This window comes from Glandiceps talaboti, chromosome 6 (genome assembly GCF_964340395.1).
Source record: "Glandiceps talaboti chromosome 6, keGlaTala1.1, whole genome shotgun sequence".
NCBI classification, from domain to species: domain Eukaryota; kingdom Metazoa; phylum Hemichordata; class Enteropneusta; family Spengelidae; genus Glandiceps; species Glandiceps talaboti.
In genome coordinates, this window is record NC_135554.1 from 27,372,424 (window position 1) to 27,394,313 (window position 21,890).

Here is a 21,890-nt window from a genome sequence, read left to right on the forward strand (position 1 = left end):
ATTTGATGAGAAATTGTCATATATATGCTATACTATGCAAATCGAACCTGAAACCTTAGGTTTTGAAGTCCAGAACCTTAAACACTGTGCCACATTATTCTTGTGATTACATATTTTACATTAAACCTTTATCTCTTTATAATTAATGCCCCTCAATAAAAAAAAAGTTTTCCAATTCTAATGGGAATATACCCTGGAACCGTACATGTTTATGTCTTTGAAGGCGAGTACTTTATCAACTGCACCACAAGGAACTTGTAGTTATATTGGTTATATTAACCATTATCTACTCTACTCAGTTTGTGTTTACACCAATGCCAGAATTCTGACATTTTGCCATGACCAATACATATTTTCTCTTAATTTCACACACTGCACAAGTACACAATGAATAACAATACTGCTTGTACAACACAGTAATGGCAATGGTATTTATTAAAACTCTGCTGTCACAACTAAATTCCTCGTTATATGACGAGAAATATTAGCATAAATTACATATGAAAACAACAAGACATATCAAAGTATAGTTTTACTCAGATTTGAGAAGCCAACTCCAAGACAAGAAAGAAGTACTTTGTCTCCACCTATCATTTTGCTTTCATCTTCATCAGCTGACTTAGTGTCTATTTTGAACATCACATGGAAAAAGTCTCTAACATGTCTCAAAAACTGAATTCTGAAAAAAATAAAATAAAAATAAACAATTATCTATTAGTAACTAACTCAATTTTATTTAATTTGGATATTTTATAAAAATAGGATATCTTAAAAAAAAATACTACTATAATATTCAAACAGAACAGATATTCAATAAATCTATCTTTATGAGTCTAAGTTTTGATATTTTTGTAGCATTCTGCAGGTACTGCTAACATTTGAGGGTTTCTCATTTCACTCTATTTTCAACATATCACAAATCAGCCAGGAGCCACTATGACAAAATAAAGACAAGACTACACCCAATTAACACAAATATACACCCAATTAACACAAATATACACCCAATTAACACAAATGTACACCCAACTAACACATATATACACCCAATTAACACAAATATACACCCAATTAACAGATATACACCCAATTAACACAAATATACACCCAGTTAACAGATATACACCCAATTAACACAAATATACACCCAATTAACACAAATATACACCCAATTAAAACTATCTTTAGGTTTGAATGACCTAAACTTTAGATACCCATATTGGTGCTGGTATTTGTAACAAATTCAGGTCCTTAGTTTGAAGTACCTGTACTGACATTTAACTCATTCAAAGGGTTGAAATAGAGGAAGACTAACTTGTTCTCATGTCTGCCAATAATAAAGTATGTACAATATGTGGACTAGAAGTCATGATATCAACCAAGAAATTGCAGGATTTATTTATTTTTTATTAAACCATTTAGGTGGTAAATTCCATTTCAGGTCAAGATTTTTATTCTATATATTTATGCATGTATGGCAAAAGTGTGATGACTGTGACCTTTGACATCTAAAATATATAAAGTGTACTTACATGTACGGTGACCCTATCATGACCTTTGGCATCTAAAATACTGTGGTGACATTGACCTTGTCATGACCTTTGACAACTAAATACATAAAGTGTACTTGTGTGTACAGTAACCCTATCATGAACTTCGACAGGTCAAGTACATGAAGTATACCTACATGTGTGGTCACACTGACCTTGTCAATAACCTTTGACATCTAAAATACTTAAAGTGTACTTACGTGTATGGTGAAAGTGACCCTGTCATGACCTTTGACACATCCTTTTCTCCAAGAACCATAAGTAAGAGAGCTAATGATTGATGTCTGGAGTCAACACACCCACCCTTAAAATAAAGTTGAATTGTATATATAACTAACACATTATATATCATTATACATTGTGTTATGTAAATTAGCTGTATACATTACTAACACATTATATATCATTATACATTGTGTTATGTAAATTAGCTGTATACATTACTAACACATTATATATCATTATACATTGTGTTATGTAAATTAGCTGTATACATTACTGACACATTATATATCAATTATACATTGTGTTATGTAAATTAGCTGTAGAACTACATTAAAGTCAAGTGGAGAACTCACTACATTAACAATGTTCACATAAGTGTACAAACAGCATGGACATTTCACCTGTACAGGACTGACATGTAACAATAGCCATCAGCACTTCAAATCCAAACAAACTAGTTTTTTACAAGAATAATGAAGTAGCACGTAAAGTCAAACTCATAAAAGATATATTGTAATTGACAAGTTATCATCACATACTAACCCTGTAAATTTCCTCTAAGAGTAACTTGGCTGTATCCATTCCTAGATCTTCAGGTACAGTTGGGCTTTCCCCTTGTTGATTTGATGCCATCTCTGCACTAAGGAAAACACCCTCTGTTGTCTCGGCAACTAGAGACAAGCCAAAACCCGGAGACCTACAAAAAGAGTTACAATGTTATGTAATATATATTTATACTGTGTATGCCATCATCATGTCTTGATGTGTTTTAACTCTTTCCTCTCATTATTTATTTACCTATAAATTACTTGTTACAATTCTTTTTCTTCCATATATATTTGGCTTTCACCCCCTTACCAATAATAAACTAGATAATCTGTGATTCACCAGGGTGTCGAGTGCAATTTGAATTAATCTATTTCTTTATAAAATATTTATCTAAGGTACTGCTTTTATTAGATATGATCTACTGACTTTGTAATATTTGTAATATTTGTACATGATAGGCATTTCTGAATACTTTAATATTCTGTGGCCTACAGCACTGCATTGAACTGATGATTTTGTTGTAAAGCATAGGGTGATAGCGCCCTATGTGACAACACATCATGACAAACACTTCTCTTTAACTCGACACAAAATCCAGTGCTTCCTGCCTTCTCTTGAAAAAATGACGAAGAAAAAATCTTATTTCAGAAACTGAATCAGTAAATGTCTAAATGGTATGAAATCAGTTACCTTGCCAATACAATTTTTAATAGTAATGAAATTTCTACTCACAGAGTCAAATGTCTTGGAAGCTGATCCCAAATTTTCACTTGACATCTCATCAGCATCATCAGGTGTATTACAATGGGCTATTGTCACATATCTCGGAAGAAACACGCGAAGTGAGCTTTGAGAGAAAAATAGCCCAATGTATAATATACCTAGTGATAATGCTGTGCCATGATTCGCTAGAATCAGTCACGTGATAGGAAAATAGAATGACTATTTCCCCAGGGGAATAGTTCCATCAACTATTACATGGTCACGTGACCACTGCAAGTTCACAGCAGGTCAAAATGGCAGCTTCTGACGATATCGTCTGCCACAGCATGAGGTATATTATAAAACACATATTGCCTGGCCTATATTCGGGCTATAGCACCCGTTCATAACCCCCTCGTAACTGTGAGTAACACAGTCCCTCGGGTGTAATAAACGGGTGCTATAGCCCTCATGGCCAGGCAATATGTGTTCAGTAGCACACCCCTGATGATGCTGACGAGATGTCAACGAAAATTTGGTATCCACTTCCAAGAAACTGTTTGACTCTGTGCATAGAAATTTTCATTATCAAGTATGAACCCAGAGTCAATGAACATTTACTCTCCCAATCTTTTAATAATTTAAATATATCAAAAATTCCAAACTGCCCACAAAGGTTGCTATTGTACCTCAGTTTTTGTAGATTAATTAATTCAACCTTATACAACTCAGGTTTGTACACCTTCATGTTTTGTTGCAGAGTGGGTACTAAATGCAGACAACTTGTTCAATTCATGATGAAATTGTCAACACAATTCTGAAACTAATGGATAAATGCAAGAAGAAAACTTGTCTTACTTTCCAGCTTGTTGTCCTTTCATGTGATCTGTATAAATATAAATATCAGGTAAAAACTGTAAGAGAACTCCTTTTGCTGCATCAACAATTCTATTTGCAGTGGATGGAGACACTCTTACACCATAGCTGTAGGTGAATTGCTAAGGAAAAGTAGACTTCAAATCAAATTGTCCATGTTAGGATAAAGTTAGACATATTTATATATTGATCTTGATTGGAAACCAAATGGAACATGAACCTTAGAAATTAGTCTATCTGCTAGACCTTGGATGTTTTTCCAAAACAATTTATGACACACGACCGAACATCGCTATCGAGGATGGAACATCCGTTCATACATCTGTTCGGGCAAGCCCTCACTGCGAACTTTGTTCGCTTATTCTGTCGGAAGAAAGCCCGAACGTCTAGCAGCAAGACTACTTAGAAATGAACTAAGCTAAATGAAAAGAAAAATGTGAAATACCAGACATGATTTAATGGATGACCTAATTTTTTTTATATCATTTTTTAAATTCTACTGATATCTGCATGTACCCTATACAGTCATCAAAGTGTTCTAAAGGAATTTCTATTGAATTACTCTATTTATTTTGTTTTGGTATGCTTAATGTTTTAATAACAAGTATTTCCATTTATTGTGAAAAGAGCAATCACTTACAATTGTTATAAAACAACAAAGAAATCACACTGTTCACAGGCAAAATAACAATAGTGTTATTTTACATCACGAGCTAAAATACAATACGCCATTCAAATATAAAAAAGTCCATAAATATGTAGTTCAGTTATTTGCATATTTATATCACATATCTACAAACACTATATAATAAATTATTAATTTATATCAATAAAAATAACATTATTATTATGTGTAAATTAGCATGTTTTCATGCAGTTTACCAAAAAAGTACAAAACAAACATGTTGTCAAGGATACGCAACTCCTCTTATTCTTTTGATTTTTCCTTGATTAGTAAAATTCAATGGTCTAAGCTTCCTTACGATAGGACATCGAAACAAGATTTCCCCTCCTCCATTTGGTGGCGCTCCTCTTTTTAAGACCTATGTACAATTCAAAAAGAAGAAAAAACACACTAATGTGACCATAGACAATGAAGAGAAAACAAAGTATACAGTAAATGTTGTCTTCCAAATCTTTGAATCTTCTGAACAGTGGAGGTCTTCACCTGTCACAATGTTTACCTTCTGTATTAACACTGACCCCACTCTCTATGTTTCACATAATTAATGTCTTAATAATAATAATCAAAATTTACATAATTAATGTCTTAATAATAATCAAAATTTACATATTGTATCAAATTATATGTTTATTCTTTACATAAACCTAAAAAATTGTACTTTATGTATTTGAAATTTTTTACTGCATATCTCAGTCTTTGTCAACAGATTGACCCACTACAGAACACACAGTGAAGTGTGCAGCCAAATATACATGTATATATATATATATATATATAAAATATTTAGGGAATACCATAATTATATCAGTGCAAACAAACAAATTTGGAGAAATTCATTCTGTCGATGACGGATATAAATGCCATACTATCTGTTTGAACATATACAACTTGGTTTGTCACATTACTACAAAGTTTTAATAACATTTTCTCCTGCTTAAATACTAGGACACAAGGAAGCAACAAAAAGTAGTGACCATAACTAAACTTCTGACTGCGAATGAAATTAATACATTACGTTATCATTGTCATAACTACAACAAACCTTTAACTCTAGGTGTTCATCGCTGACTCCAAACTTCTTCAGTAGTGGTAGTGTTACAGTTCTAATCACATCAACCTTGGTGTAAAAAAAGTGTGTTGGGAGTTAAAGGGGTACATTACTTCAGGATTAAAAGGCACTGTCATAAAGTGTAGCTTCTGGAGAGTCATTTCATTATTTTACATCACATACAATTACTTGTGACTTCAAAGAAATATCAAGTTGATTTTGTTATGCCTTTACAGGGTATCCTTGCTATGGGCCATTCCACCATGGGGGTCAGCAGAAATAATATATTTATGGTTGCACAATGATTATTCATGACTCCTGAATGCTTATTCCCTTCAGTGTAAAACATCTCTCATGAATATTCACCTTGCAACAAGAGGCACCTAATGTTATTTTGAACCAATGTATTTCAGTTTGATAATGTGATAAGGAGAAGACTTTATGGCACCTACAAAGCCAGTTTTAATTATCTATTACTGATAAAACAACTTCTGATCAGCAACATTCCCAGACAACTGGTGCAAGGTTTGTAATTTCTTTTGTTCATCTTTTAAAAGTTCTTCACACACACACACAAGCACACATGCACGCACATGCGAGCACACACACACACACACACACACACACACACACACACACACACACACACACACACACACACACACACATGCACGCACGCACACACACACACACACATACATGCACACACACACACACTCACAATACACTTCTTATATTTGTCTTGAAGTGACTTATAATAATTATAAATGTGTTTTAGTGCTTCAACATATTGGAGTGTAGAGTATGCAAAATGAATTCTGATAGTTAGCACATTTGTAACTGGCATTTTAGTCATTCCAAATCAATGTACAATCACGATGTGAATCAGTTCTGTCATTTATAAGACTACAAATACAATAGGATGTACTACTCACTGATGGATCTATTTTATCATTAGTTACTCCTCTAAGAATGGCTTTGATTGGTTTCTTTGTAAATGGTGCCAGACACACCAATGCTTCTAGGTAATACCCTATGGATCGTTGAATATTACATTCATGTTCTATGTTACCGCCGGCTAACAGTCCTGGTTGATACAACACACAGGTACCTGTGGACAAATTTCACAGGAAAATTTCAATGATAATTTCATCTATACACTCAAGCTACTATCCATCAATAACACACATTATCATTGTTTTCAATAGCTGCCATGTTTGACCTTATCACAGTTTATATAATCACGAAACTGTTTTATGAGAAATATATAATGATTGATACAATAATGATTGATTGTCATCAATGAATAACTAAATATTCAGAACTTGAAGAATTTCCTGGTTCAATCTTAGAATATCTTCTTTTACATTAATTTATGATGACATGCATATTGTCAAAATTATAATGAATCAAACACAATGTTATAACATCACAGTTATACATGATCATTCCAATAGTTGTCCTGTGCATAACTTGGCAAATTCAATTTTAATGATACACACAACTATAGCCTAACCCAACTTGATATTCAACATAATAATAATAATAATGGTTTATTTCCAAATGTTGTGACCTAATGATCAAATTGCAATGGTTACATTATTCATTCTATCATTTACAGACAAAGTCAACCTAAAGTTTATCATTTTTATCATTTATCATTTGCACACTATGGTTTATATTCCTGCATCATTGGCATGCCACAACATCACTTTTCCACTAGGGGTTCAAAATCTTAAATGCTTCCAGTGTTGTGTTGTACCATTCCTGCAAAGAAGGCTGTGTTTTTATAATGCTGATTGTTTTTACTTTATCAAGTACTGCTGCTGATAAAAGTAGTGTAAAAGAGAGACTTGGCAATCTGGATTGAAGATGTCTGGATTGAAAATGTCTGGAATGAAAATGTTCATCAAATCAGTATGTTGAGTCAGATAGCCAAATCTCTGAGCTAAAAGTACTATAACATTGAAGAGGATGGTGAATGGGGATAGTTGTACTATTTTACTTTTCACGCTGTGTATGAATTTGGTAATTGTAAAGAAATGCGACTTTAAAATGCAAACTTCCAAGAAATGTGTGGAGTGGAACAGATCACAATATAAACTTCCACACGAGGACATGATGCTAAATTAAATCAGCCATATTGTACACTCACAAGAATAGCAAAACTACACTGAATTAGGGAATAGGTACATGTTCTATAACCAATTTGCTGTTAATGTCTAAAAAATTGATTACCTGCTTCATTGACTTCAATCCTTGATCCATTTGTGATTTTATCCAATAATCTTATCAAACTGGCTTCAAACTCTAAAACAACAACAACAACAACAACAACAACAACAACAACAAAATCCATTGTCAAAAATATCTAAATGAAGAAAAATTCTAGTTTATCATTACAACCAAGTGTTACTTTGGTATGAGCACCTCCAGTGTGCAGCTCTTCATCATATTCATAGTGTTTAGGTATAAGGGGAGACCTTATACCTCCATGTTCGTAGTAATCACCCCATAGTTTGCATTCATAATTATACCCATTCAATTTCAACTACTCTTCTCTGGTTGGTACATCTACCCAAATCAATTCCATCTAACTACCGAGGAATTGCTATATCTAGTTGCCTTGGCAAATTATTCACAAGTATATTGAATAACAGGCTAACCGAATACATAGAAAACAAAAACATTCTACCATCAGAACAGTTTGGTTTTAGAAAAAATTGTCGTACTACGGACAATCTATTTATTTTAAAAACAGTTATCAATAAATATTTATATCAAAATGAACAACAAAAAACAAAACAAAAGGACAACAAAATTTATGCTTGTTTCATAGATATGAAAAAGGCATTTGATAGCGTCTCACATGATGGCCTCTTCCAAAAAATGCTTTCTAATAACATATTTGGTAACATGTATAAAATGATTAAACATATATACAGAAATGCAACTTACAAAGTGAAAACCAAAAATGGTTTAACACAAGAATTTAAATCATCTGTAGGAGTCAAACAAGGCTGTAACCTTAGCCCTACACTATTTAATATTTTCATTAGTGACCTACCAAGAATTTTTGATTCAAGTCATTGTGACGCACCAACTATCAATAACAAGGCAATCAGTTGCCTACTTTACGCTGATGATATTGTCCTTCTGTCAAAATCGAAGCAAGGGTTACAACACTGCCTTGACAAATTATCAAAGTACACACAGAAATGGAAACTCAAAGTTAACACTATGAAAACAAAAATCATGATATTCAATAAAAACAACAGACTGTTACAAAAAAGTGTTTTTTTCTTTGAGGGAGAAGAACTAGACATTGTAAAAAAATTCAACTACTTAGGTCTAATTATTTCTCCAAATGGAAAATCAAAAGAAGCAATGATGAATTTAAAAAACAAAGGGATCAAAGCATTATTTTCACTAAAGTCAAAGTTAGGCAATCTTAGAAATCTAAGTCCACAATTAATGCTAGATATATTTGATAAACTAATAAGACCAATAGTTGTATATGGGTGTGACATATGGAGTGATGAGTGCTGCAAAGATTCACCAATTGAAACTGTAAATGTTAACTTCTGTCGGTTTATACTAGGAGTATCAAAGAAAACCACTAAAATGGGGATTTATGGGGAACTTGGAAGATTTCCATTAGATATATTTGTTAAAAAACAAGCGATAAAATATCTCGTCCATGTAATGAATACAAAAAACAACATATTACGAGAAGCTTTCAGTTTCAACAAAGAAAAAAAGACAACCTGGTACAAATCCACAACTTTGTACCTACCTAATAGTGACATAAATCAATTACAAGTCAATGAAATCAGTAAAAAAATAAAAACACAGCAAATAATCAACATTGAACATCAGCAACAAGCAAGCTTCATCTCACAGTGGAAAAACAGCTTAAATAACAGAGAGGAAAATGGAAATAATAACTGCAAACTCAGAACATACAAACTCATTAAATTAGATTTTAAGCTTGAACCATATCTAGAAAAATTAAATAACCCAGAATTGCGATCAATAATCTGTAAATTCAGACTAAGTGACCACAAACTTGAAATTGAAAAGGGTCGTCATCACAAAATACCAGCTAAAAGCAGATTATGTAAAATATGCAACTCAACCCTTGTAGAAGATGAAAAACACTTTATATTACAGTGTCCCCTGTATAATTTACTCAGGCATGACCTCTTTAGTGAAGCTGCTAAACATATTAATAATTACAGAAACTTGACAGAAGAACAACAATTTAAAGAAATAATGAGCAACAAAACTCTAATTATCGCACTTGGAAAATATATCAAACTTAGTAATATAAAAAGGGAGCACCACCTACAAAATACTCATAATATATAATTTGAAATGTCTAAATACCCTTCATTATTATTTTTTCATTAATATTATGTTTCAACTCGTTGAATAGTTATTGTTGTTGTTTTGTTTTGTTCTGTAGTCTTTATTATGATGTGTAATGTTACTTTTGAAAAGCCTATAAGTGTTATTATTATGATTTTTTTTTCCCAATTTTATTTTATTTGTACCTTTAACAAATCCCCAGGGTTTTGTTACGTGTAATCAATAAAATACAAAATACAAAATACTAGACAGACCCAGGGCAAACGCAAGCATGATTGTTTCACACACACACACACACACATGGACAATAAGTTTATAGGTAATTGGTAAGGATGAAATGAGGACCTGTCTCCAATTTACGTGACAACATAATTTGCATGCATGCTATCGACGGATAGGTAAAACCCTTCATGGTTCCATGGGTCCTAGCTGCAATAATTGTAGCGTCTTGTTGCGGTTTTGTGGGTTTTTCGTCTGTTTTGGTGACTTTTTAAGTTTTTGTGTTTAACCCGCACCTAACGCTACAATTCCTACTGCAGGAATTCCAATCAGCTGGTGCGATGCGGATCTGCATCGCACGTATCAATCCCTATTTTCGCCAAAATATCGACCTACCTACGGAAAATCTGACATTTCCTAACCGCAACACTTCTTAGGAATCCCCCGCAGCACAATCGACGGCCCGATCTGCCCTTTCCCCCGTCAAAAACGGCCGCCGAACATGCGAGACGAGACAATTTTGAAAACTTTCGCGGCTACGAGATCTCGGCAAATGTATCGCGTGATCAACGACCTTCGTTTTCAAAATTGTCTCGTCTCGCATGTTCGGCGGCCGTTTTTGACGGGGGAAAGGGCAGATCGGGCCGTCGATTGTGCTGCGGGGGATTCCTAAGAAGTGTTGCGGTTAGGAAATGTCAGATTTTCCGTAGGTAGGTCGATATTTTGGCGAAAATAGGGATTGATACGTGCGATGCAGATCCGCATCGCACCAGCTGATTGGAATTCCTGCAGTAGGAATTGTAGCGTTAGGTGCGGGTTAAACACAAAAACTTAAAAAGTCACCAAAACAGACGAAAAAACCCACAAAACCGCAACAAGACGCTACAATTATTGCAGCTACATGGGTCCCGACTCTTTAACTGCAAGCTGGCTTTCCAACTTACGTTACGTTGTTGAAGTACTTATATATCTTACTTCAACACGTATATTATCCTTACCTCTAAGGCCTGGATCGTCGTCTTTTTGTCTTATTTTCTTTATCTTAACAGATTTTCCACTTAGAGTTGCTAATACCAGTCTTTGTCGAAAGAAATTGCACCCTTCGTAAGTGAGCACGTTGGTCGACGGCGCTGCCATTTTGAAATGCGCCCTCAATTTGAGGCCTTTAGCTTACTGTTAAAAAGACACGTGAGCATTTGTATGGGAAAGTGGCGATAATTCCGATACGAAATCTGATTTTGGTGAATTTTGAGCGTCAAACAATTCAAATACAAAAGTTTTAAGAAAGAAATATATTTGTAAAATAACTGAATACCAAATTCCAGTATGTTGTTATTGCTGGGGAGTCTACAAAATGGCGGACGACGAAAGGTCTGATGGAGGTGACAACAGTGGTTCAAATAATAACACCTCAGGTAAAAGTAACGACGACAGTCCATCAAATATGAACTCGTTTGCCAATGATGGAAGTTTTATGGAAATGTTCAAGAGGAAAATGGAAGAGGAGAGTAGACGCAAAGAGGGCGTACATCCCACGGACAAGGAAAAGCTAGAAAATACTGCGGTTGCTGATGCAGCGAAGCCATCACAAGGTGCACCAGAAAGTTCAAATTCGTCGGCACAATCTGAAAGTGGAGAACCACAGAATACAAAGAAGAGGACAGGACTATCATTCTTTGTAAGATTCATATCGAAAAATTAGAGTTTCGAAAGTGCCAGTAAATTCATTTGGCAATGGCTGCTACAACACCATACATGACCTACATAAAGTGATCGTAAATTTCCTACTACTGATATTACAAATGTATATGTGTGTCTGATCACTTTGTACTGTATCAACTCGTCCCTATTTCACCTAGTCATAGTGAAGCTAGATCTCCTGAAGAAAGTCTGTTTATTAAACTTATTTATTTATTTATTTATTTACAATATTTATTTATTTATTATTTATTTATTTATTTACATACATCATTTAACTTGATAAGCTGTTGAGCCAGAGCCACTATGTCGAGACAAATACAAAATAACATATTACAATATTTATGAGGTAAATACATATATAAAAAAACACAAACTGCGTGAAAATCAACAAAGAAAATAGAAGTTTAAGGGAACAACAAAACACTAAAATGTCATTAACTGCCACAGTCTGCATATCAATAGAAATTACCAAAAAAAGAAAATATGAAATGTCATCAACTATATACAATAATAGGTGAATAAGGCAGGGTGAATTAACTGAAATATGTGAGGTAAATAATCTAGCTCTGAATTCAGAACTGAAAGTAAACACAGCTATAAAGTTATAAAGAAATATCATACTGTAGTTGATAGGTTGAGATTGAGGTTAATACTCAGATGAGTATGTAGTGAACCAAGTTGAAATTGGGACGAATTGGTACAAAGCACAGACTCGAGGACTATCAACAAAGTGATTGTAAATCCATGTATGAATGGACCATGTCCATGTATTTTAGGAAGGAATGATGATTTAATTTGCAATTAGGATTTATGATAAATTCTGATATAATATCATCTGTAAGATATAGCATGTCCATGCCATGCTACAAGTTAATCACTCCACATACAATTGTGGTTAAAAAGCCTGATAAGGCTGAACAATATGAGGCATCTAATTCTTACTATTTGATAAATGCATATCCCTTTCTAGATATTTTAAGTTTTCCCATGAATTCCAATCATGCTATGATGATATTGTATATGAAGGTAAGCGTTTGTTTTGAACAAATCAAGAGAAAATTAATACAAGAGAAGTTTTTCTCTTTTTTGTTGCAACATTTCAGTCTTCATCACTATTTAGAATATGATAATGATAATGTTTATTAAATCAATAAGTACTTTGGCCACTGGCCTACTGTACAGTCTCGAAAAAAGAGAAATCAAGATAACGTCTAAGGTCAAAGGTACAGCTAATATATAATACAAAACATAATATGGGAGATTCAAAGAATATATTCTGTAGAGTATGTGATGCTAATTGTATAAAAAGTTGTTCAGTGTATGACATGTCATGCCTATCAGCTAGCATTCTCAAAAAGGATTAGCTGAGAGCTAGTCTGGATGCCAACCATGGTTTCTAACCACAGTCTGGTCAAAGTCCCTCAATCAGCACAGAAAGTTGTTCATCCAATCAGTAAACCCAGCTGCAGGAAGGTATAAATCATAACGATACCATATAGGAAGCTATAAATCGTAACGATGCCATGTAGGAAGGTATAAGTTGTAACGATGCCGTATAGGAAAGTATACATCGTAACAATACTGTATAGGAAGGTATACATCATAACGATACTGTATAGGAAGGTATACATCGTAACGATACCGTATAGGAAGGTATAAATCGTAACGATACTGTATAGGAAGGTATAAATCGTAACGATACCGTATAGGAAAGTATACATCGTAACAATTCTGTATAGGAAGGTATAAATTGTAACGATGCCGTATAGGAAGGTATAAATTGTAACAATACCGTATAGGAAGGTATGAATCGTAACGATACCGTATAGGAAGGTATAAATCGTAACGATACCGTATAGGAAGGTATAAATCGTAACGATGCCGTATAGGAAGGTATAAATCGTAACGATACCATATAGGAAGGTATAAATCGTAACGATACCGTATAGGAAGGTATAAATCGTAACAATACCATATAGGAAGGTATAAGTTGTAACGATGCCGTATAGGAAAGTATACATCGTAACGATACTGTATAGGAAGGTATACATCGTAACGATACTGTATAGGAAGGTATACATCGTAACGATACCGTATAGGAAAGTATACATCGTAACAATTCTGTATAGGAAGGTATAAATTGTAACAATACCGTATAGGAAGGTATGAATCGTAACGATACCGTATAGGAAGGTATGAATCGTAACGATACCGTATAGGAAGGTATAAATCGTAACGATACCGTATAGGAAGGTATAAATCGTAACGATGCCGTATAGGAAGGTATAAATCGTAACGATACCATATAGGAAGGTATAAATCGTAACGATACCGTATAGGAAGGTATAAATCGTAACAATACCATATAGGAAGGTATAAGTTGTAACGATGCCGTATAGGAAAGTATACATCGTAACGATACTGTATAGGAAGGTATACATCGTAACGATACTGTATAGGAAGGTATACATCGTAACGATACCGTATAGGAAAGTATACATCGTAACGATACCGTATAGGAAGGTATAAATCGTAACAATACTGTATAGGAAGGTATAAATCGTAACGATACCGTATAGGAAGGTATACATCGTAACGATACCGTATAGGAAGGTATAAATCGTAACGATACCGTATAGGAAGGTATACATCGTAACGATACCGTATAGGAAGGTATAAATCGGAACTAGACTAGCCGAGGGCACCCTATTGCCACAAAGTTGCCTGCTATAAATCATGAATCGTCTTTACTAGAGGGATATAAACTATCGTTCACCTGTGACTGCACTTTTAGGCTTATGTACGTGTCTGTGTGCCATGTACTAAATGCTTAGTCATCGTATTAACAAAGACAAGTGTACAGTCAAAATTGAGGTTTTCAGGTTTCTCTTTGTGTGTTTAGCTCAAAATGTTACCTTTGCACAATGTTTTATAAACATAAAGACAAATGAAGTGTCATATGATTATTGTTAGGAGCAATCTCTCAATTTGGTTCTTTCAATCTAAAAATTAAAAAAAAAACCACCATTAATTGAAAAATTCAGTGAAAAAACTACCAATCTTTCACCAAATTTGCTCAGACCCACTGTCAAACAGATATCAGGTATCAGAATTATTTGTTTGTCTTATTTGCTGCGAAATCAGATATTGTTTATTAAAGTAAGTAGACCGAGGTCACAGACACAGATTATGATATCTGTTAAAGTAAGGAGACCCGAGGTCACAGACACAGATTATGACGTCTGTGATGCCCTATTTGCGTCATCATGTAAGCATTAATATTGACACAATTATACATAGATTGCACACAATTACATAATGCTTGTATACCAATAAAATCTAAGATGGCAAGCAGTTTTTCAATTCAGCTGCAGAGCCATTATAGTGTGTATTGGAGACTCAAACTAAACTATAGTACACTGTGTAAATGCACAAGCTTTGGACTGTATAGTACTTAAAATGCTAATTTTACAATTTTTTTAGCACTTGAATTACGCCAGTTTGTAAAAGAAAATGCAGAACATACAGTTTCAATAGACATGACAATGAATGATTATATGCCTGGTGATTTAACTTGTAAGAATATGAGTTATAAAATTTACATGCTTAGTAAACAGTATTCACAAACAGTGATGTGAAGACCTACTTATTTATTGATACAACCATAGACGTTGGGGTGAGATCATCTATGATATAACATTTGGGATGAAGTGAAATGTATGGAAATTATCATACCTCTAGTTTTAATGTACCTCTGCCAAAGTGAGAGTAATTGTAATTGTAATCGTTAAAAGTACAATCTGAAAGACCCATGATTCAATCCCAGGGTATTACAATCTGAAAGACACATGATTCAATCCCAGGGTATTACAATCTGAAAGACCCATGATTCAATCCCAGGGTATTACAATCTGAAAGACCCATGATTCAATCCCAGGGTATTACAATCTGAAAGACCCATGATTCAATCCCAGGGTATTACAATCTGAAAGACCCATGATTCAATCCCAGGGTATTACAATCTGAAAGACCCATGATTCAATCCCAGGGTATTACAATCTGAAAGACCCATGATTCAATCCCAGGGTATTACAATCTGAAAGACCCATGATTCAATCCCAGGGTATTACAATCTGAAAGACCCAAGGTATTACATATGGTTCATACACATAAAGTAAGACAACATTCCAGCGATTTTTCGTTTTGACTTTGGTCATTTTCCAGTGGTGTTGGCCATCAAAGCAGTATGTAAGATCAAAACAAAAATAGCAGTGCCCAGTCAACACACATTCTTTGAACAAAGTATCTCCTGGAAGAATTTTTTGACTCGTCTTGGTTAACAGGAATTTGGATTTACCATTATCGAGAAAGGGTTTGGAAATATTTTCGTCATTTCACATCTACGAGTGTACTGAAACATATGAATGGGTGACTCAAGCACAGACAGAAATGTCATTTTCCAGGGGTAGGGTGCATTTTTCCAGGGAGGGTTTGAATTTCCAGTGTTTTCCAGGACTGTACAAACCCTGATTACATTCATATAGTATAGTTATCAGTGAAGCCATATAAATTACACATACATAGGATCATTCCTAAGGCGTAAAAAAAATTGTGTAGTTCCGATTACCCTCAATTTTAGAATAGGTGGGGTATGTAGATTTTTTATTTAATTTTATTATATATTTTTTTCATGTGTGAGTGTCTAGTTCAGGTTTTCCACTGTTTCTGTGTTGTTTATTTCTTCCTATCAGATGTACAGCCATTACAGATTGGAACAATAGTTTTATTTTGTCTTTTTAAGTTGATGTCAGTTTTCGCATCCGCTATTTCTTGTGAGACTTCACAATTTTCGCGATTTTATTATTATTTTTCTTGAATACTTAAAAAATTTAGGGTCGGCATGAAAAACTAAGTGGGGTTGGGTAACTGGAACCACACAACTTCTTTTATTTGGCCTAACCAAACATAGGTCTTTAAGTTCAACTTCAAGACAGTGTTATTTCGTTTCTCGTTATATAGAGTGGGAGAAATCAGGGCTTAACTTTGGTAGTTATGTTTCACGACATACCAAGCTGGAGGTGCAGTTCAAGAATCTATGAACATGTTGTTAGCAACAGGCATATGACATCACCAGTGTGCCCTCTAATGATAGCCAAATTTTGTTGTTGTGAGTCAAAATGATAAAAACTGGGATTTCTTGTGAGTTACCACCAAGTAAGAGATAGGAGAACACTAAATTTTGGTGCGTCATTAGAAATTGTTTGCATCAGTGGCATGTGAAATTGGCTTAGAGGGCACACTGGACAGCACTCTTTTGGAAGATAACATCAGTGGTCATTATTCAAGTGATCAAATTTCAAAACTGGACTCAACTATGCCTACTAACTAATACCATGTCCATAGCAACAGCAAAGTGACAATTTATTACAAAGGGAATAACAGTGATGAGTAATCAAGTGATTGAAATTTGGTATGATAGTACAAATATGCTTAGCAACAAAATCATAGCAAAGGTAGCAACACTGATGAGAAGGTCAGTGAATAGGTATTTAAATATATGTGTGTTGTCAAAATATTGGAAACATGGTTACATGTATTTTGAAAATCCACATCGTAGCCAAAAGGCAACTTGCATGATAATATAGTGTGATTTTGATAATGTACATCAGTAAATTTCTAGATGAAAGACTGTTACTACTATGGCAATCAAGGTCTCAGTTACTAAGATATAGACACAAACTAAGAACTATTGTTGCAACATGTTCATATAAGCTATTGAATAGATGTTTTTTTTACTGTACTCACAATAGAGTGGCATTTATGATGACTTTTATCGTCTTGCAGTGTACATATTTTGAGCCTTCCATTGTTTACACTATCTTGATTACAGGGTAATTAGATTCACACACTGAGAGGCACTGTTATTACCCACTTGTGTAATCTACCACATCAAATAGCAATAATTGTAGTTAGTATAGAATCTTTGTAAACCGAGACTTAGATTGCCAGAGTAGTATATTGGTATAAGTTTTATGATTCAGGTTTCCAGAGTTGGTGATAGAAGTTATTGGTAACTCTTGTCTTTCTTACAGTTCTGTAAAATACAAATCACCCACCATGAGGGAAGAATTGTGGAACATCATTTCAAGGATTGCCAAACTTTTTTTCTCTCCAGTATTGCTGTTATTCACCTCTGTCAAGATTCATCACATAGCTAAGTAATCACTAGACTAAAATTGATGAGTTTTGTTGTGCACTCAAATCTAATCAGTCGAAGTCTGATTCTTCTGTCGTCAGGTTGGCAAGAGGAAAGGACTGAAACTTAAGACTGGTCAAGTCAAGAAACCAAAACAAACAGAAGAAGTGGTGAGTTCAAACAAATTTGTCTTTTCAGTAGGACCTAAAAGGTGTAGGAAACATGTAACAGACAAGGGGGGTGAGGGGGTGGGGTCTCTTATACAGGTATTATTTATATATCTGTCCATAACTATAAAGAGAGACAAGTTACAAGAACAACAATGTAAATAAAACAATGTTGCATTAAAAGACAAAGATGCTACAATTGTATAAAATGGAAAAGGACTGTATTAACCATCCAAGTATGAATTAAAAGCATCACCAACATGTACACAGACTAGGCTCAGACCAAAACAAAACATCGTACATTTTTCTTTTCTGTAAGGACCAATCCATCGTGTTGTGCTGAGAAGCATAGAATTACAAAGGATCACCCTTAGAGAGGTGATGCCATGTAGACTAAACTTTTATTATATGTATTCCTACAGGATACAAGCAAAAAAGATCCATGGTCCCAATATATGGCTGAAGTCAAGAAATACAAGGCACATGACTGTGGTGACGAGGACAAGACCAGACCACTGGTCAAATGACAAGCATCTAAACTAATTAATATGTTAAAATACAAGATGTTACTTTACTAAATATTTCAAGTGATGTCTTCTGAGAGAAAAGAAGGGGGGATTGGGCTTAAAATATGGAGCAGCTTAATATGATTGGTTGATATTTTCCATCATTTGTATTTTTGTTCTGAATGATGAGTGTTATATTAGCAAGTATTTGGACACATGTAGAACCGAGTCCACCCATTACAGAAGATACAAATCAGGGTTATGCTAGGGAGTCTCACCCTAACCCTGACTCCCTTGAATACAAATGTATCTATTGTACAGTCAGACCACTCAGACTGTTCTACATTATTGCCTAGACCTCAGACCACTATTTCTATAGTGGTCTGATCCTAGACATAGCTAGGATTTTGTAACGTATACTTGCCTTCCTACAGCCAATGCATGTAAATTGGCTATTTATAATCTGCTCTGAAGAGTTATAAGAATAGAAAGGGTTCACCAAGTGACATAGTTTGACTCATAAACAAACACACATGAACTTAATAGTTTGGTTATTGTGTACCTGAAATACATTGCAAGGAATACTATACTATACTGTGTTTGTCACTTGGTACATAGATATGATATAGGATAGCTGGACTCATGGCTGCTCCACTTGCCTTAATTCATTATAATTGACATGATCAGATGGCAAGTAAATGCAAAGTTGTGAAACATTGACGTCTTATCTTGTTGTTGTTTTTTAAATAAATAATCATCGTTTTGTACAATTTTATTTTAATGCATCTCTTGGTGAGACCAGACAAGATGGCAAACTGTTTTCTTATATGATGACATTTTACATAACCACAGCTTTTTTTTAAGTTGAATTTCAGACCACACTTACTATTGTTGGAAATTTGGTGTGTATATTGTATGTAGATCAGTTGGTTAGTACATGTATGTTGTTTGAGCATAGACCATACTAGAAATTTTATGTAGGGTCAGGGTCCATGGCTTGAGTATATAGATGAATTGGTTCATACAATACAGGTACATGTTTTGCATATTACAGCTCATTGAAATGATATGCAAATTAATACAATGCAATTGAATATCATATGAACGATAAACAAATAAACAAGACATAGAACTTATATTTTCTTGGTGTAATGAGTGTTCTATGTTGTGACTTTCAGTGTGTTTCCCTGGGAGGCTTACTATTGTTTATCATAGAGCCTGGAGAGAACCCCAGGTGCTAGCAAACTAAAATTATCATAATCTACACATACTATGCATTTTTACGTGTTACTTTGCATTTTATTGCTGTGTGTTGTTATGTATGTTATGATTTATGTGTAAAAATGGAAGTTAGACTTTGGAACGCATGGCAGACGGTCTGTAAGGTACGACGTGTCATACCACCTCATATCGGTACTCCCAGGTATTGCTTTACTTCTTTCTTTGCATATCTAGTAAGACCTTGGATCTGAAATTAAAAGGTTAAACTGCAGGGCACTCAGGCTAAGTTAGTTATGTTTACGAAAACAAACTAAGTAAATAAATAAACAAACAAACAATAAATAAATAAATAAATACTGACAAGCATTAACAAGAGAGTAGTTATGAATCATTATCAACAACAAGAATTGCTATATGTTTTCCTATATGCGAAATGGCCACTATGTACAGTTGTGACCATTTCGCATATAGGAAAACATATAGTAATTCTTAGTTGATAATGATTTGTAATTACTCTCTTGTTGATGCTTGTCAATATTTATTTATTTATTTATTTATTATTTATTTATTTTGTTTGTTTGTTTGTTTGTTTGTTTTCGTAAACATAATTCTGTCCGGGTACTAGCGCCCGCACAAGCGTCTCAGACGTATCGTATACAGTCGAGACAGGCTCATGATGCTCACACAGTTAGCCCTGAGATTTGCAATTTTCTTATCTAGCAATCCTAATCTACCGAGATTAGACGGGGGAGATAACAGTGTGTTTCCGATAGCATGGCCTCAGAGAATAGGGTAGGTAGGTCGGGATTTTATTTTATCTTTTTAACTGTTCAAGGTTTGAATCAGCCTTGGTTATCAAAAGATCAAAGTGCAGTGTGAAAAAATCTCGGACCAAAATATTGACTGTCGGTCTGACGCGACTATGTACAACTACAAGATAAGTAATCCTCTAACTCATGTTTATGCCGCGCCGATCAAGAAAGATGTGCAGCAAATTTCCTTGATGCAGTAGTTTTTAGCATAACTGAACTATAATGTTTCTCATTACTTTTTCATGGCATCTATGGGTCAGTCGGTCGATTTTTTTAAAAAAATCAAAAAATCATCTTCATGTTTCTCTGCCTCTCCTTTTCCTCTTATTGGATTCCTGGTAACAAGCCCTTTCCCAGGTTCTGTTCACAATATTGACACGTTCTCAGCCCCCACTTGAACAACTTCGATTTCCGTCATAAAAGAAATGCTCTGTTCGTGAACAAGTGCCGCTGTCGCCGCCATGACTGTAAATGACGTCGACAGTCCAGACACTTGCTTATTCTTGCCAAAGAGGACGCTTGTCTTCAAAATATTAAGGGCGGGCGAAAATAAAAATATTGTTTTATTTTGATGTCGGAACTGAACATTGGGGTCGTTCGGGTAATGAGAAATAGAGAAAACAAAAGGAGCCTTATCAGTGTTACATTGAACGAAATTGTTGCAGAAATTTTATTTACGAATTGCTACAATACACCAGTACACACCATGAATGTATGAGTGAGACGTGTGTGTGTGTGTGTGTGTGTGTTCATGGATGTATTACTTATACGTCCATGTTATAGGTGGTTTGATTTATGATACTTCGACACAGGAGGGGACTTTGACATTTTGGTTGGTCAGAAAGGTGGTGGCTAACAATGCTCCCCCGTGCAAAAATTCTGACCGCACCCTTTTTGATGCCACTTTCGGATACTGCACATGCGCGCTATCAAGCTTACGTAAATGCGTAGTATTATGTAATAATACCGAGAAATCGTTAAGACTCATTTACATACTATTTTTGTAGCAAAAGCTTTTGTACAATGTTGTAAGTCACATTGTATACATTAACACAATAGATT

At 34.5% G+C, this 21,890-nt stretch overlaps 2 protein-coding genes across 2 annotated transcripts; one reads left to right on the top strand and one right to left on the bottom strand.

Annotated features, from left to right (window-relative positions):
- Positions 1–441: 441 nt before the first annotated feature.
- On the bottom strand, positions 442–11,395 carry LOC144437049 (RNA 3'-terminal phosphate cyclase-like protein; the record flags this gene model as incomplete). Its single annotated transcript, XM_078125917.1, has 9 exons — positions 442–679; positions 1,751–1,854; positions 2,319–2,472; positions 3,885–4,010; positions 4,821–4,945; positions 5,630–5,704; positions 6,571–6,746; positions 7,874–7,945; positions 11,224–11,395. Coding segments are annotated over 9 exons (1,164 nt in total), but the record flags the coding sequence as incomplete, so codon positions are not given.
- A 184-nt stretch (positions 11,396–11,579) lies between these two features.
- On the top strand, positions 11,580–19,875 carry LOC144437050 (telomerase RNA component interacting RNase-like). The gene is made up of 3 exons (XM_078125919.1): positions 11,580–11,903; positions 18,224–18,292; positions 18,712–19,875. Exons 1-3 carry the CDS (start codon positions 11,580–11,582, stop codon positions 18,814–18,816), a joined length of 498 nt encoding a protein of 165 aa, XP_077982045.1. The 3' UTR covers positions 18,817–19,875.
- The last annotated feature ends 2,015 nt before the right edge of the window (positions 19,876–21,890 follow it).

What these genes read in the sequence shown, in the direction of transcription:
- LOC144437050 (XM_078125919.1), top strand. Translation starts at nt 11,580, where the DNA reads ATGGCGGACGACGAAAGGTCTGATGGAGGTGACAACAGTGGTTCAAAT. An exon ending in GGACAGGACTATCATTCTTT is followed by an intron (nt 11,904 to 18,223) that starts GTAAGATTCATA and finishes TTCTGTCGTCAG; the next exon opens with GTTGGCAAGAGGAAAGGACT. An exon ending in CAAAACAAACAGAAGAAGTG is followed by an intron (nt 18,293 to 18,711) that starts GTGAGTTCAAAC and finishes GTATTCCTACAG; the next exon opens with GATACAAGCAAAAAAGATCC.